The sequence below is a fragment of the Epinephelus lanceolatus genome, chromosome 7 (assembly GCF_041903045.1).
Source record: "Epinephelus lanceolatus isolate andai-2023 chromosome 7, ASM4190304v1, whole genome shotgun sequence".
NCBI classification, from domain to species: Eukaryota; Metazoa; Chordata; class Actinopteri; order Perciformes; family Serranidae; genus Epinephelus; species Epinephelus lanceolatus.
In genome coordinates this window covers 30,289,025-30,306,343 of record NC_135740.1, presented here as the reverse complement: position 1 = coordinate 30,306,343, position 17,319 = coordinate 30,289,025, and the positions used below count along the sequence as shown (strand labels likewise).

At 41.6% G+C, this 17,319-nt stretch overlaps 1 protein-coding gene across 1 annotated transcript; it reads right to left on the bottom strand.

Annotated features, from left to right (window-relative positions):
* Positions 1-124: 124 nt before the first annotated feature.
* xkrx (XK related X-linked) lies at positions 125-16,168 on the bottom strand. The gene is made up of 3 exons (XM_033632442.2): positions 15,247-16,168; positions 4,605-4,864; positions 125-2,910 (listed from the first exon to the last, which is right to left on the bottom strand). Exons 1-3 carry the CDS (start codon positions 15,603-15,605, stop codon positions 2,054-2,056), a joined length of 1,476 nt encoding a protein of 491 aa, XP_033488333.1. The 5' UTR covers positions 15,606-16,168; the 3' UTR covers positions 125-2,053.
* Between the last annotated feature and the right edge of the window lie 1,151 nt (positions 16,169-17,319).

The following is a 17,319-nucleotide window of genomic DNA, read 5'->3' as shown; positions in this document are numbered from 1 at the left end:
CAGCGCTCAGGAATTTTTACTCCGCTGGACGTGACGCAATTCCTTTTATTGGATGTGTAAAGTTTTATTGTATGTGTGACAGGAAGGTGTGAGTGGGCATTAATGAGGTGAACAACCAGTGTGTGGACATCAGATTATTTTATTTAATTTTTCAAGTAAAACAATAGTAGTCAAGGCACTGAACCAACAAACAAGAAAACAAGACAAAACATAAAAAAAATAAGCAAATTGTGAAAGCACTTCGTTAAATTAGAAGCTCATTCAGTGTCAGTGTGGTTAATGCATCATTAGCCGGAAGTTTAAAGGGACAGTTCGGATTTTTTGTTCTTTTTGAAGTGGGGTTGTATGAGGTACTTATTTATAGTCAGTGTATAACCTATAGTAGATGTCAGTCGGCATGCCCCCAGTTTGGAGAAACAGGTTGGTGTCAGGCCAACAAACACCGACCTTCACCCAGGAGAGCAGTGTTCACGTCCTGTAAGATTCTAAAGCCAAACCCTGTTCTGTTAGTAGTTCAAGACAAAAAAAAATTCAATTTGCATGTTGTACCGACGTTCTGTGTTTATTTTGAAAGAGACGTTAAATTTCCTGTGAAAACGGAAGTGTATTTTGAAAGAAGACAATGCATGTAACAGGCAGAACATCGACAACCAACGCACCCGAGGTACCTTTCAACTTGTATCTGGACGTGGAAAGTCCATGACCAAATGTCGATATGTGACGAAGTTGGAGTGAGAGCATGTTAAGTGTACGCTATATTGAGAGTATTTCCACCACTTTAACTTCTTGTCGCACAGCCCCTTTCGATGGGGAAGCAGTTAAGGGCTTCAGTTCCCCATCTATGTTCTAGTCAAAGCCACCAGACTCCGTTGACAAAAACAGTAATTTTAGCTCGCTGAACACGGGAGCTGCTGGTCTACTGCTGCTTCGGTCAGGTAGTTAGTTTGTGTTACTGTGTGACTTCGGTTAATCTGAACTTGACCCTTATATACACCAAAGTAACACAATAATACAAGCAAACTAACTGTTCGAGGCAGCGGTAGACCAGCAGCCCATGCGCTCAGCTATGTTAAATCACTGTTTTTCTCAATGGAGTCTGGCTTTGAAGAGATAAATATAATGGCTTCATTTTAACGATGGAAAGCAGTGAAAATACTCTCAATATAGTGTAGACTTTTAACTGATATTGATTTTTTTAGCTAGCTGAAATACATTTTGTTGCTGCCCTGTCCACAGCAGCCTGCTTCTCTACACTGGGGATGTGTCGTCTGACATCTACTGTTTGTAATACACTGTCTATAGTTAAGTACCCCATACAACCCCACTTCAAAAAAGGCTGAACTATCCCTTTAAGTTTGAAAGACACACTTGATATTCCCTAGTCTTTTTCAACATGTTTTTACATGTTTTGTGTATTTTCTGTCAAAGTCAAACCTGTTTCTCGAGGCAACCAGACTGAACAGTGAACAACAAGAGGCATTCATCACAGCAGGTTTATGTACTGTAGTTGGGTATGAGGAAGCTAATTTCATCTTCTGTCTGACCTTTTCTCACCCTCCTGCTGTTTTTTTTTTTTTGTTTTTTTTTTTGCGTTGTCTCTTTAGTGCAGATGCAAACGTGTGCAAACGGGGACAGTCATGGTGTGAAAACCCTGAGAGGAAGTAAACTGGGGGTGTCCCGGTCAGTCTTTCGGACACTCTTGGCACGTTTCCCACACACCTGGCTCAGCCCTGTGCACGGCCCACTGCTGCTCTCTCAAGGCGGCCTTTGTGCATCGCTGCATATCTCGACATGCTACATTCTTTGGTGTACTGGGGCCTCGCTGTGCCCCGAGCGTACGTAATCACCCTTGATAAAGACGTCAGGAGTGAACCTGAACCCTCACAACCGTGAATGAATAAAGTTTAGTGCACTTAAGAGGAAAAGTTTGTTCTCTAACACCTCACTAGCTGAAAAACACTCTGGTTTTTGTGTTTTAGTACTCGAGGTCTTGAGGCTGAGATGCATTTCTACATTAGAGAGATTGTTAATTTAATCCCCCATGAAGCTGTTCTCAGGCTGCGTCCATAATGTCTTCAACTATAGCCGTCTCCCGCTCCTCCAGCTGACTGGTGAGGTTGACGGGTTGTGAGTTCTGGGGGTCCAGCAGCTGCACTGGCTCATCTGGCATCAGCACCATGGTTGCAGCAGTAGAGTACGAGGGTGGTGGCTTCCCTCTCGCTCCTCTACTTCCAGAACGGCAGCAGACGCAGTGCAGGCAGTCGTGCACATTGTACTTGAAGAGGCGTCTGCAGGGGTGGCAGAACTGGTAGAAGAGCAGCATGAAGAGCACGGCCAGGCTGTAGCAGATCAGCAGCTGCACAGCCAGCAGCGGCGCACACACGTACTCATAGAAGTCTGACTTGAAGAAATACCAGAGCGTGATGAGGAGGAAGTTCTCTACAAAGCGACCGCAATAGTACATGGCCAGGCGGTCCCAGTGCTGCTTCCTGTCGATCAGCTCACGGTGGGAGAGGTCCAGCTGCACCGCCGACCAGCAGAAGATGTTGATGCAGGCGTAGAGCAGCGTGAACATGCACAGCACAATTGTGGTGCCCAGCTTAGAGAAGTTTTTCTCCACAGTCTCAGTCAGCGAGCCTTTCTTGGCCCAGAACTCGACCCAGGGGAGGAAGAAGAAGAAGAGCAGGTTAACCATGCCGACGAGGATCACCCAGTGTGTGAGCGCCGTGCTGAAGAGGACCAGAGCGGTGATCCGGGCGGCGATCTCCAAGCCTCTCCACACGATCATGACCAGGTAGGCGATAGGGCGCAGACGCACCTTGTAGTCGTCATATCTGATCTGGATGGCCAGGACGCTGCACACGAGAGCCCCATACGTGATGGACATCAGGGTGATGATCATCAGAGCCACTGAAAACAAACACAAGTCATCTGTTACACTCATATCAACAGCATCACTGGACCACAGAGAACTCCTCATATTATAAACACAAAGTTATCATCATACATTATGTAAACTCCCTGGCATGGTAAATAACTGATGCTCACAAACATGTAGCTTAAAGCACTCATATGGTACAAACACTGTTGGTTGACCAGACTAAATTATCTCCACAACTGTTGAATGTATTATTATTAAATTCAGTACATTCAGACATTAATGTCCCTCTAAGGATGAATTTGATGATCCCTTAATTCTTCCTCTAGCGGCATCATCGGGTCCAACTTTAAATTTTTTTTAATGCTTCACATACCTGCAAATCTAATGACACTCCCACCAGCCCCAGCTGTACTGTGTTTACTGAAAACCAGCAACATAGACTGTATAGAAGTATTGGACGTAACTACCATTGGTTTGTGGACTCTTGATGTGAAACCTTGAGTTTGGCATTTTGGTCGTTGCCATCTTGGTTTTTTGGAGCCATTAAGTGACCATAATTGGACGAGAGGGCGGAGCTGTGCAGGAGTGGGGGAAGGATCTGACTAAGAACCCAAGGACAACACTGTGGTAGGGACTTGTTGATCAGAAAGTAACCCTGAATCATTCCCTAATATATTGTCTATTGTACTCTACATGGGACCATAATTTACAAAATGAACATCATGCTGTATTGAAAATGACATGAACCTAGCGACTGAGACCATAAAGTCATTAGGAGAATGTTTACTGAGATAATAAATCAAGCAAGAAGTGGGGTCATTTTCTCATAGATTGCTTTACTATTGGACTTCCTTTTGCCACCACTGCCCACTGGAAATAATGCAAGCGTTAAACTGACTTCACTTTTCAGACCTGGGTTCTCATTTATAAAACAGTGCGTAAGATGCGTACTAAAAATTTACCTATGAACAAAAGCCAAAAGTGGTGTGCCAAAAATATTCAACAAGTTCTACAGGCTTCCACCTCACAATCTGCGTCGCCAATTTCCCGTCTCCAAAATGTTCGTTAGCGTGGGTTAAACTTTCTCCCATCAAGTCTGTTTTTATACATCACAACTTTTGCTAACCCCTTGCTAACCTAGCAAATGCTAGCATGCTAACACGCTATACTAAGATTATGAACATGGCAAACATTATACCTGCTTAACATTAGCATGTTAGCATTAGACATAAGTCAGGCCTATTCAATTGGCGGCCTGTGGGCCCCATCTGGCCCAGAAGCAACCTCAGAGGGGCCCAGCATACATGAATCAGATATATCGGTACGACAAAAATGGCTGCAGCCTGACTGCTTTAAACACTGATAAACACTGATGAACACTTATTCTGGTGTTCAGCTTGCACACATCTCCATCTTTTTATCTGATATCTTCAATAAACAAACACCGGTCGGCTCATTAATAACAGTGGAGCGAAACACAGATAAGACTAACTGGGTTATTTGAGGTTATTTAAATTCCTCCTTCCTCACATAATGGCATTTATGTAAACTAAAACTGGCAGTGACATTTAGTTTTATGTGTTCAGTATTAAATCGAGATGATGAGTCACAGTCTGAAGGAGCTGCCAACCTCAAATAATTTCATTATTTCCAGAGTGCAACACTATCAGATACTCATACAGAGGAACAGTAGCATGAACCCCGACCCGTCCATCACTCTTACATCTTGGCGGGAAGAAGTATTTCTCCTGGATGGTGGCGTACAGCTGGAGCGTCAGTTGAGGCGCAGAGCCCAGAAAAGCCTGGATGACCGCGACGCGTTTGAAGGCGTTCCTGTGAGTAGCCAGGTTGCGCTCCGACTGGCCGATTTCCCACTCCATGGGCATCCCCTGCCCCTTCTTCAGACTGATCTTCCTGGAGATGGTGACATATGGCTCCTCCTTTTTACCCGCCTTGAAATAGATCACCAGAGCCTCGAAACACCTGAGGATGTAATGACAGTGTGAGTGAGAGTGGAGTGATGGTTTCACACCAACAGAGGGCAGTGCAAGGTTATATTTAAGTTACATGATGTGTTTTAACATCATAGTGTGAATATGCGAGGACAAGAAACACTTTGAAAGCACAAATATGAGTAGAATAAAGCAAAGTATCGGGAGTTATATTCAGCAATTTGTTGTTGTGGCTTATTTTCAGTCTGGGAACTTAAAATTACAACCCTGATTCTGAAAAAAGTTGGACCTCTGGTGTAAAATGTAAATTAAAAACAGATTTCAATGATTTGCAAATCCTTTTCTACACCTAATTCATTGAATACAGGACAAATAAGAGATATTTAATTTAGATTTTTTGTAAATATATGCTCATTCTTGTTTGATGCCTGCAACATGTCCCCAAAAAGTTGTGACAGGAGCATGTTTACCACTGTGTTTCATCACCTTTTCTTTTAAGCGTTTGGGAACTGATGACACTAAAGTGAAATTTCTGTCTCAATATTTACCAGCAGGCCCTGAAAAACCAACATTTAAAGACTGTGTGTGTGGAGGAAAGGACCAAAATCCCATCTGAACACTGTGAGACATTGGTTTCCTTATTCAGCAGCGTCTAGAAGCTGGCATTGCAAACAAAGGCTTCTTCACCAAGAATTAAATACACTTGAGTGAGTGTTTCATACTTTTTGTCCTGTGTTATTCCACTTTATTGCACGTTATTTTTATTGACTGAAATGTTACACTTCTTTTTCTGTGTAGCTTTATTGTGTTGGTCCAAAGTTCATGTGGATAGCTGCATTGGAAAAATGTGTAATGGAGAAAAGTTTGATGTGGCGAGTATTTAATTTCCACACTGTGTGTCGACAAGGACTTACAAGTCACTGCATTCTGTTTTTATGTATGTTGGACTCAGGGTTGTAGGTATTTGTCATTAACACAGCACTAATCTGTGAAATGTTATCTCATGTAAGCGCTCCAACGTAAACAGAACTATCTTTGTAAATCACAGCTACACAAACACAAGCACGACACAGGGAGACCAGCAGAGGGCAGGCAGAAGAAAGAAAACACAGTTCTCTGAGGCCTGAATGGCTCAACTGAAAATCTCTGGGTGTGGCTCTGGTAATGTTTGCAAGGTAAATGCTCCCACTGTTCAGCCACAGGGGTGAAACCAACACTATTCATGAGGAGGAGAACATGTTTGTCACTGCAAAAGGTTTCTTTACAACACTGGCTTCCTGTCTGCCAGAGAGCTGATTTCAAAATACTACTGTTGGTTTCTAAAGCACTGAATGGTTTAGGAACCAAATACATATTTGGGCCCGTATTTATCAAGCTTCTTAGAATTACTCCTAAGAGCACTGCTAAGAGTCGACTTATGACTAAAAAAATTCTTCGCTGAAAGCTGCACTTAAAAGTTAGTTATCAAGCGTCATACTTTTAGTGAAGTGTAGGACTGAATCTTAAGTGTCGGTCTCAGAGCTGAATCATGGCAGTACTGTGTGCCATAAACGAAATTTTAGGTGACGTCACTTCCAAGTCCATAGAAATGACCAATCACTGAAGGGAATCCCTTATCTAAGAATATATAAATATCTTAGAAATATCTCACTGAATAGTTAATTGGACAATGGGAGTGTATATTTTGACAATAATCTACAAATAATACAAAACATAAAATATGCATTGGCAATGAATCAAAAATAAATGTTTCCTTATCTTTCCAATTCATTAATTAGGCAACTAACTTGTGTGCGGTTAATTGAGTGGCTCTATATACTGCAGCCACAGTCCACCAAGCTGAAACCAACATGGAACCAAAAAGAAAACCAAACTGGAGAGAAGAAGAGATACTATCAGAAGGACGGATGTTTCTAGGGACTCTCCCATCTCCATCTCCTCCCTCATCGGTGTAGTTGGGAAGTCAATGAAACGCATGACGAGGTGAGGAGCAATAAGGGCCATTATTGTTTCCATAACAATTCTGCCAATTGACGGTTGTGATGGCCCCAAATAATCAGCAATACACTGTTGCATTTTTCCAGTGGCAAGATATCGAAGCATTGTGATGACCTTTAATTCTGCTGTGAAAGCTCTGCTGCGTGATGTTACTGATGAGATGACGTCCCTTATTAAATCTGTGACAATAACAATACCCGCTTTGTCCAAACGATACCGTTTGATCAGCTGCTCGTCATCAAACAAAGCCAGGACATCCTTCCACTCCCGGAACGTTCGCGCACGTCTCTCTCGCCTCACTGCCATCCTCTACTGGCAACTCCTAACCACTTAGGACACCTCTGGAGGTCTCTTAAATATCTGGGGGAGTAGGAGTGATTCTTAGACTTGAGAAGGTTGATAAATAGCTTTTATTCTTAAGTTTGAGAGTAGGACTAAATTTCACAAATTCTCAGCACTTAAGACTAAAATGGCACTCTAAGACGCTTGATAAATACGGCCCCTGACCTTCTGCAACATTATAAACCGTCAGGTCATCTGGGAAAGGTCTGCTTTGTGTCCTTAGAGTCAGGACCAAACATGGAGATGCAGAGTTTAGTTTATATGTACACATGTCTGGAACAAACTCCCAGAAAACTGCAGGTATGCTGCAACTCAGTAAATATTTATTCATTTACATTTACTTACACTGCACTGTAGCATTCATTCTTACATTACACACCTGTCTCAGTATATTTCAACTTGTCATATTTTCTATTCTCTAGCTCTTACCTGGCGTCCTTTTATAATGTGTTTCTTTTGTACTTTGTCTCGATAGTTTTATGTGGATCACTCTGAATTGCCTTGCTGCTGAAATGTGCTATAAAGATAAACTCGTCTTGCCGTCTGTGCAGACTGCCGACTTGAAGAAAGTATTTAAGTCTTTGACAAATATTTGCTTTTCTGGTATATTGGCATACATTGTTTCTGCATGGAAAAAAAACCCTTAAAATGCTTCCAGACATCATTCATGTGACACTGTGGATATATTTGTAATGATATTTGCATTCATACTGTGAATTTGTATATTGAACATTGTTCTTTGGATACTTCCTTTCCTCGTGAGATCTTATTTTCATATTATCAGATATTATATATTCTTATTACCTATAAAATGACCTGAACCTCAGAGTGCTGCACATCTGTGTTTAACACACAGACCTCGCCCTGTGAGGACTCCCACTGCTGCACTAAATCTCACATCACTGTGCTGGAATGTTATCTTTTGCTCCAAAATATCCAACTTTGGACATAAGACTTGAATCTACTTCTCCATGGTTCAACTATGCGCTGCTGTCCAGACCCTCCGGAGTCAGCGGTCGGACATGTTGCTTCAGCTGCTGCGTGTAGGGAAACTGTACTCTTTACTCACAGTGTAAAGGCAGCGCGGTGCCAAGCTCCCACACTCGTCCCTGAACTGTGTTTGACCCAAACGTCAACAGGCTGGCAGGGGAAATCATGTCGTTATTTGGAAGGCTGCTCTTATCTCTACACCAGCACACACACACTTCGAGTGTATTCACTCTCAGACTGATAGCTACAGGCAGATGAGGGTCGTTCCGCTTTAGCGTACAAGGTCTATGATAGAGAAACAGCAAAGGCACAAAAACCTGATTTACTGACATCCTTTCCCTGGAAACCTGGCAGCACAACAAGGCCCAGGACGCAGTGTGAGGTTAGTGAGCTCGAGCCAGCATGCACTTAGGATTCAGACTGAATTTCACTTAGGGGAGAGGGAAAAAAAAAACCCAGCAGGCCTGATGAATGCATTAGCCAAGTGAATCAATATGCTGCTTCCGAGGCAGCCACTTATAGATTTATAAAAGGAAACACACAGACCACTGCTCTGTATTTGCAGTCTAAACATGCAATCTCTTCCTTCAGTGTGTGAACAACAATTACCACAAGAACACGATGGAATTGGCTTCAGAAAGAAGTCAAGACACTGAAATACTGATAGTCTCTGACTAAAGGGCGTCGCAGCATTCAGGAAATTCTTTCAAGAGCTCTTTAGCAAGATCCTCTTGTTTTGGTCACTTGGGATTACCTCATCAGGCTCATCACGCTCACACTAACACGGCCTCGTCAGGCGGTGGGGAGCTTTTGAAACACAGACAGACACCAAACAACGAGCTGTACATGCCGAGACTGGTCCAAGTTGACAGTAATTATGTAGTTTCTGTCCTTGCTTTAGGAGCGGGATCGTATAAGGAGACGAGTCAGGACAAGCTGCAAATAACCCGACCCCCTCCTGAAAGTGGCCATATTGACTGACAGTGAGGATCCTGTGTCTTATTATCTTCAAGTAGACTCCAAATACGGCTGCAACTAATGATTATATTCATTGTTGATTAATCTGTCAATTATCTTTTTGATTCATTGATTAGTTGTTTAGTCTGTAAAATGTGTTTTGTCCACAACCCAAATATATTCAGTTTATTGTCATATAGAAGTAAAGAAACACAGAAAATATTCACATTTAAGAAGCTGGAATCAGAGAATTTGGACTTTTTTTCTCATTTAAACTGATTAATCCATCATCAAATTAGTTGATTAATTTAAAGGTTGACAACTGATCACTGAATCGATTAATTGTTGCAACTCTAACTCCAAAACAACTAAGGCTCTTAAAAAAAAGTTGACATGCAGTCATGTGTGAAAATTGTGACCTGAAATGCTGCCTCAGACAGACATGGCATGTTTGACTGTACAACCACAAGATCAGCAAATTACACCACCATCCCTGAGTCACACAGGAAACCTCCCATCTGAGCCAAGAGGGAGCAGCAAGAGGTGATTGTTTACAGTAGCACAGTATGGAATGAGACGAGCTCGAAATAAAACTGAAGAATAGAGTGCAGAACAGAACAGAAGGAAATGTTCTGTAATTGCAACACTACAATTTGTTTTCTGGCAGCATTAAAAGCATCAGAGACGTCACAGCTCAGTGTGACATTTGATAACAGCCAAAAACATTCACAAAACTCACATTAGAGATGCAGGCTCATTCTGATATTAAAGGGACAGTTAACCTCAAAATTAAAAACACATATTTTTCCTCTTACCTGTAGTGCTATTTATCAATCTAGATTGGTGTGAGCTACTGAGTGTCGTAACAATGTCTGTCTTCTCTCCAGTGTAATGAAACTAAATGGAACTCGTAAAAGTACATTTGAAAAATTCAACAGCAATGTCTCTTTCCAGAAATCATAGCCCGGTTAATTAAGATAATCCAGCACTTGTGAGCAGTTTCATGTGGGACCTATTTTCTTTTTACCAAACTAGACCTACCAGTCGTGTACCACAGGAAGCTGAGTGCCACCCAGTTCAATTCAATTTTGTTTATATAGCCCAATATCACAAATAACAACTTGCCTCAGAGGGCTTTACAACACACGGCAACTTCTGTTCTTGGGCCCTCACAGCAGATAAGGAAAAACTCTCCCCAAAATACTCAGGAAGAGCAACTAAGGACGAAGGACACAGGATGGATAAACGTGCAGTAGATGTTTCAAGATTTCATTATATTCCAGAGAAGGCAGATATCTATATCTCCAACAATCTAGACTGATAAACAGCACAACAGGTAAGAGTGAAAATATGTGGTTTTGATTTGGGGTGAACTGTCCCTTTAAAAGCTGCTTCATAGATGCGGCTGTTTTAAATCCTTGGTATAAGCGAAGCATTCTTGGGTGGAGGAAAGACGTGAACAGGATCATAAAGAAGTGTGTGTGGCTGGCAGGTAACAGCTGCTTTGATTTTAGCAGCTAACTTTTTTCAGATGGAAGATCTTGAATAGTTCTTATCCATGATAGCAGCTTGGCTCTGTCTCAGTCTGGGCTGATGTATAAAAACATCTATTGGATGGACTGTCATGAAATTCTGCCGGACCTTAATGGCCTCTAGAAGATGAATCCTACTCACTGTGGTGATTCTGCACTTTTCCTCTCGCTAGTAGGTGTTTATTCATTTTCAAAAGGGGGACCTGACATCTAGATGCCCTTGATTTGATTGTCTAATAATTGGCTAATTGGCTAGTAACATCATGTGAGAGTGGTCTGTGTGTCCCATAAACCAGCGCTACAAATGCTCCACCAGTTACAACAGAAGTGCTCTGTTGAAATTTAATATTTCTCAACAACTTATTGGTCATAGGTCTGAGTCTGGACATGGCAAATGGAGAACGATGGCAGGTTAACAAATGGGGGATGCATTTTGATCATTTTGCTAACAAGGCAGATAGTGTCCCCCCTCTTGTCCCCCCTCAAATCACCGACTATCTCTAGCACCGTCAATAGATCAAATGTACATTTGGCCAGTACTTTGGCTTATGACCAAATAAGTGTTAATGACATTCCCTTTAGATTCAGTTGTGCTTTGTCTCTGGTGCAAATGTTAGCATGCTAACATGCTTAACTAAAATGATCTACCAAACATCAACATGTTAAAACTGTCACTGAGCATTCTAGCAAGCTTTATTAGCTCTGAACTTCACTGTGCATAAGTAGCTTTTAGCGTGACTGTCGACTCCTGAGATATCTCCTGAGAGATATCCTCCGTTTTATTCAACACATTCTTCTTCTTTGTCAAAACCTAGAGCCTAAACTACCCACAGCCTGAATGCCGACAGTTATTAAGGAGATTTGGGTGTGCTATGCTGCAAGTATCTAGTGTAGCCTTGAGGCGTCAGCTGAAAGCAGAGATGAGGAGCTACAGAGGTCCGGTAAGTTCACTTCTTTCTGACACCACACCTCCAGAGCTGAACTTCTTGAAAGTGTAGTCACACATCATACATTAAATTCAGACTATCATCAACAAACCCAGAAGCTCTGCTGTTGCTCTGCAAGTTTCTCACTGCCAAAATGTGACGTAACCGACGCATTCTCCAAACAACACTTCTGAGCTACAGGCCTCGGCAAGTTGACTGACTAAAAGTGTTGCCTCGCTAACACTCTGCCTGCAGATAGAAATAGACCGTGCAGCTGCAGGTGGTCTGCCTGTCTTCTTCAATGTCATGAGTGGCTTTATCTCCAGTGTGTTAATAATTACAGACATCTGCCTGACCTTGGGCCAGTTAATTGTGGGAACTGCAAATCTGCATGGAGCACTGCTGCATTTAAATAAAGTCCGGTCTGCTATACTCCACATTTATAAGTGCTACATTGTCCTGCTTTGTGAAGCATGTCTCAAAATGATCACAACTGGTAAAACAGGAAGTATGTGCTCTATCTGTTTTGATGCGCTACGTTAAACTATGGCTGCACTCAAATCAAAACTGTGAGCTAAGCATTGAAGATAAGACTATTTCCTGTCTTCTGAATGACACTGCAAAGGCTGATTCTTCTGCAGCTCTCATAGATCTTTATTTAAACATCTCTTTATCTAAATTTTTCTCTTATATCTGCAAACTGTTTTGAATATCTTGTTATATTTTAGAGTTCTCTGAAGGCTGAGCCACAAATCAAATCATTTACATGCCTTTTAGCAACACTTTCTCCTGCAAAGCTCTCTTCCTGTGGCACGCAAACCTGCACAGAGCTGAAGACAAGGTTGTATTTCTTGCCCTATAAAAACAACACACCCTTCAATTAACTCATATAGTACTGTAAATTCAGTGGCACCTCAGGGCTCACTGTTGACATATCAAAGTTCAAGAAGAAAGAGAGGCAGTATCAAGTGTAGATTTGAATTTCAGAGAGCTAAAGTCCCCGCCTACATCTTACTGCATGAGTCACGGTTCGCCAAACAGGTCCCTCAGCTGAGATCAACTGACACTGAAGTGCAAAGTGACTGTATTTAAACACGTCGACTCCCTCTGCAACCATGTTACAAATAGCACACATTTTTTTTAAAAAACATTTCCACTGCTTTGATTTCCAAGAATAAATCAAGCTGCATTATTTCAAGAGGACTTCCTGTCAATATCTACAACAGCGCTGCCACTACGGATTATTTTATTATGAATGTATCTGAACAAAAATCCAAAGCTATTGCGTTTCTTAACATGTATGACAAAGACAAGCATAAAATACATAACTTAAATTATTTTTTGATGATCAAAATGGTTCCCAGCTCATTTTCTGTCGCTTGACTAATCCAATAATCACTGCAGGTCCGATAACTCTCTCCTCCTGAATCAGGAGGCCTGATCAACGGTCTGACTGGTCTGCAGCAAGGAAGGCTTAAGGGTGCCATTACCCTGAGATGAGGTCATACAACTGAGGGGCGTACGAGCCATAAATGTGACGGATGTGTTGCCAGGGCGGGTGCCAGCTCTGCGGAGTCATTTGACAGACTGGTTTTTAGAGTCTAGACTGCGGGAGGTTGAACTGTCACCACGCACACTGAGGAAGACTTCAGATCCATTTGTGTCTCTGTTCAACACTTATGACGGTGTGGGACGTCGATCTGCTCAGTCCAGTCTGTTCTACAGACTGGACGGGCTTTCCATCTGGAGTGTGATTCAGGACATGGGTGCCAAATCTATGTTTCTCATTCAGTGTAAAAATCAGGATGCTGCCACAGTCCGTCAAACCAAATTATGTGGTTGAAAAGATTGAGTTGATTAACTGCAACAAATTGATACTGATGGAAAGTTGGCATTAGCGCTGCAGCTAACAATTATTTTCGTTACTGACGGATCATTTAATAAAGTTAAATTAAAGCTGCAAGCAGCGATGAATGGGCACTTGCAAATTTGTGCACACTGAATGTTGCTGGCAGGACAGCAGTTGACACAGCCGTGCTTTTTTTGCCACTGTCAAACACTACACACACAATTTATATGTTGTTTGTTGCATCATCTGAAAGTCCTCAAACATGTTTATTAAATGAAAATTAACAAATGAAATCCAAGATGGCTGACTTCCTGTCCTGTCAAGGGGGAGAAGAATTTCTAAAAATTGTCATAACATATAGTATATGAAAGTTTTTACTTTCAAAACAACTGACAACTGACATAACCGGGGGACGTCATGAAGAATTTCCACTATTTTCTGACATGTTGAACACAAAACAATGTATTAAGAGAACTGGCAGATTACTCTCTTCATGATGAGAATAAATGCCCAAAATCCAAGATGGCTGACTTCCTGTCAGGGTGATAAAATTTCCAAAAATTTTCATATGCTTTTCAAGATGAGAGAAATGATCCACTCAAATTTTGTGACCATCAGAGGAACTCTTGTGCCAACCTTGGCCTGCATTTGGGGGCACTGTAGAGCCCACTGGCCACACCCAGGCCCAATCCCTTGAAGCATCCCTTGCCCCTTAAAAATGTGTTTACATGCCTGAAAAAAAAATCATAATCTCTACAAAAACAACACGTTCCTCACAGTTTCATAGCCAGGGACAGTTAAGCCCTGATACCTTCTTGCTTGGGCCCCAAAAATGGCCATCACAACTTTGCAGACCTTGAGTTGATGTTTTCAAATGTCTTGTTCGATTCGACCAAATGTCAAAACCCAAAATATTCTGATGACAATTACATATGATGAAGACAAGCAGCAAATCCTGTTATTTAAGAGGCTGGAATCAGAGAATATTTAACATTTTGTTCCCCATTATTGTTTGAAAAATTACAGAAACAACTATTTTATTATTAAAAATAGCTGCAGATTCATTTTGTGTTATTCTACTAATCATCTGATCTGATCATTTTTCAGCTCTGGTCAGCATCCAACATGAGTTATGTGCTGCTGCAGCATCATGTTGGCTCTCAAAGATGCTTGCACTGCTTCTATGCACTTAACAGAGATTGTCAATTTGTATCCCTTCAATTTAACTGCACTGCAAATGGAAAATGGATGTCCAGTAAGATGGACGGCCAGCTAGAAATACAACAATAAGATATGGGCCTGCAGTGAAGAGTGCTTTTATTAACTGTCAATCTGCCAGTTAATTGTTGTGTGTCTAACATGTCAGAAAATAGTGGGAATTCTTCCTCAAATGTCTTGTTGTGTCAGACCAACCGGGTCAAAAGCCAAATATATCCAGTTTACTATCATTTATGTCAAAGACAACTTAAGAGGCTGGAACCAATAAACGTTTGGCATTTCTGCATTTAAAATGACTACAATGATTAATCGATTATCAAAATAGTTACTGACTATTACATTAATATACCTATCTTTGCAGCTCTTACTGTAAGGGTATGACTAATGAGTATTTCTTGAGAAAAAAATCCATACTTTTCTGTAATAAAATGACTTTTCAGGGCTTTTAAACAAACTTATTGGTGTTTTGTGTGTGTAAATGTTTTAGGCGATTTACTACAAATCACACGTACAACAGGCTGAAAGGTTAGATAAACACTTTCAAGTATTTTCGTGACGCAAAGTATCTTGGTCTGTAGTGAATCAGCTGACCCTGACCTACCTAATGACAGGGCCCAGCAGCAGCAGGTGCAGGAACAGGACCAGAGGCCGGTCCCGGCCCAGGTCTCTGTGGATGAACGTCAGGGCCAGCTGGATGAGCACGGCGGGCAGCAGCATGAAGGTGATGGTGAAGCTCATCCAGATGGTATCGTCGGTCTTGTGGTACATGCTGCAGAGCACAGCGGCGGCGATGAACTCTGCAAGGTAGAGCACGGTGGCCAGCACGACACTGAAGGGAGCCCGGATCCGGCTGTGATTGACCACCAGCATGACTCCGTTCTCCGCCACCACGGTGGAGGACTCCTGCGGGTCCATGTCCGAAATCTCCCTCTCCTGCTCCTCCATGGCCACTTCGCACATAATATTACTAAGTTAGTATGCCAGAGATGATTTACACGTCACTAACGCTGGCGTTAAACTGAAGTTGCCGTCGCGTGCTCCAGTAACATCACTTTTTCTGAGTGCTTCCTTTGATGCGCCGTCGCTCCCAACTTTCCACCAAGTTGATCATCGCTGGTTTCACATTGTGTTTAACTTCACCTCTCGGCTGCACCCCCACACGAAGCTTTTGTTTGCTTGTGTCGTGTATCGTCGTACGTGGCGTCACCACCCTGTTTGATCCCGAGGAAAGCACCTCACAGCCCGCAGTAATAGCAGCGCTGTCGTCGCACCGTCAGTGCGGCGGTTCAGCCGCGTCATGCAGGACCCACCTCACAATAACTCAGCCGGAGATCATCGTTCAAACTCAGAAGTCATGTGAAGCTTTAACTTTGTTGTTCCTGGTTATAAACACATCGGGCTCCTCCAGCTGTGGAGTCTGGCTGCAGGCTGTGGGAGGACTGGGTGTCTCCGTGTTGGCGTACTGGTGCGGCTGCCGGCAGCTCGTGTTCAGTCTTTTGATGCGCTGTCAGTGAAACAGCTGCGTCAAGTCACACACAAACACGGGGGGCGGAACCGGAAATGATGGGCGGCTGCCTTCAAAGTAAAATAGATAAAATAAAAACTTTACTCAAAGAAAGATTTCTGTGATAAGCAGCTGTGCATTGTTTTGTATTGTTATTTTCTGTTTTCAGGTCAGTTTAGTTTCGGTCAGTTTCCAGAGTGGAATCTCGTTTCAGTTTTGTTTTATTGTTTACACTGTTTTTAGTTTTGGTTTCAGTATTAGTTTTCTTTTTATTATATTATGGGCAGGCATTACAATTCAAGCACAACCTTTTGTGAAGGCAGTTGACTCAGTCATGTGGACATCCCAGTCTCATAAGCACCAATGTTTCCTGGTGTGTTGTGTTGACACATTTGACTGACAAAGAGTAAAACTAAAACCATTTCCTGTATATTTATATATATTTTAGAACTTTTTAAAAGTCCTTTATCTACCAAATTGACTTCTCTTAATTAATATTCATTGAACAACCATCTTCCATCTCTACAATCATCATCCAAATTATTGTTATTTAAAAAAACATCTTTAAAGGACTCTAATTTGCAAAGAATCTTAACACCTTGGTGATTCACTTGTAATTTGTTTGTGTTTTTGTTGTTATTGTTGTAGACTGTACATCTTTAACAATTTTGCAATACGTCTTAGTCTCGATCTCCTATTCAATTGCTTTTATCTTTTTCCTTTTTATGTATGATTATTGTTATTTAATAGGGGAAGTATCTTTCCTGCATTTTCTGCAAATGTATGTGAAACTAAACTAAACTAAATATATTTTAGTTAGTTATGTAAGTACAGTATCATTCCCCTTTGTTCCCCTTTTTTTCTGAAGTCTAGTTATTTTTAAAGCAGTTAACTAAAATGTTCTTTGACACCTACCTTTACTTTTAGGTTTAGTTTTATTTAACTATAATAACCTAATAAGTAGTTCCTGTAATAAACGGTGCACAAATCCACTGTTTCATTTCTCTAAACTGTACTGCTATATTGTTTTATTGTATCCTTCTTAAAACTTGATTTTATTCCATATTTTATTCCATATTTTTTTATGATTTATATGATATTCAAATCAGTTGCAACACATGGTCTATGTAATACAATCCACCACAACAACAAAACAACCCCCCGACCCAT

Coding starts and splice junctions, on each gene's coding strand:
- xkrx (XM_033632442.2), bottom strand. CDS start 15,605: ATGTGCGAAGTGGCCATGGAGGAGCAGGAGAGGGAGATTTCGGACATG. Junction 4,865..15,246: donor CTGCTGGGCCCTGTCATTAG/GTAGGTCAGGGT, acceptor TTACATCCTCAG/GTGTTTCGAGGCTCTGGTGA. Junction 2,911..4,604: donor ATACTTCTTCCCGCCAAGAT/GTAAGAGTGATG, acceptor GTTTGTTTTCAG/TGGCTCTGATGATCATCACC.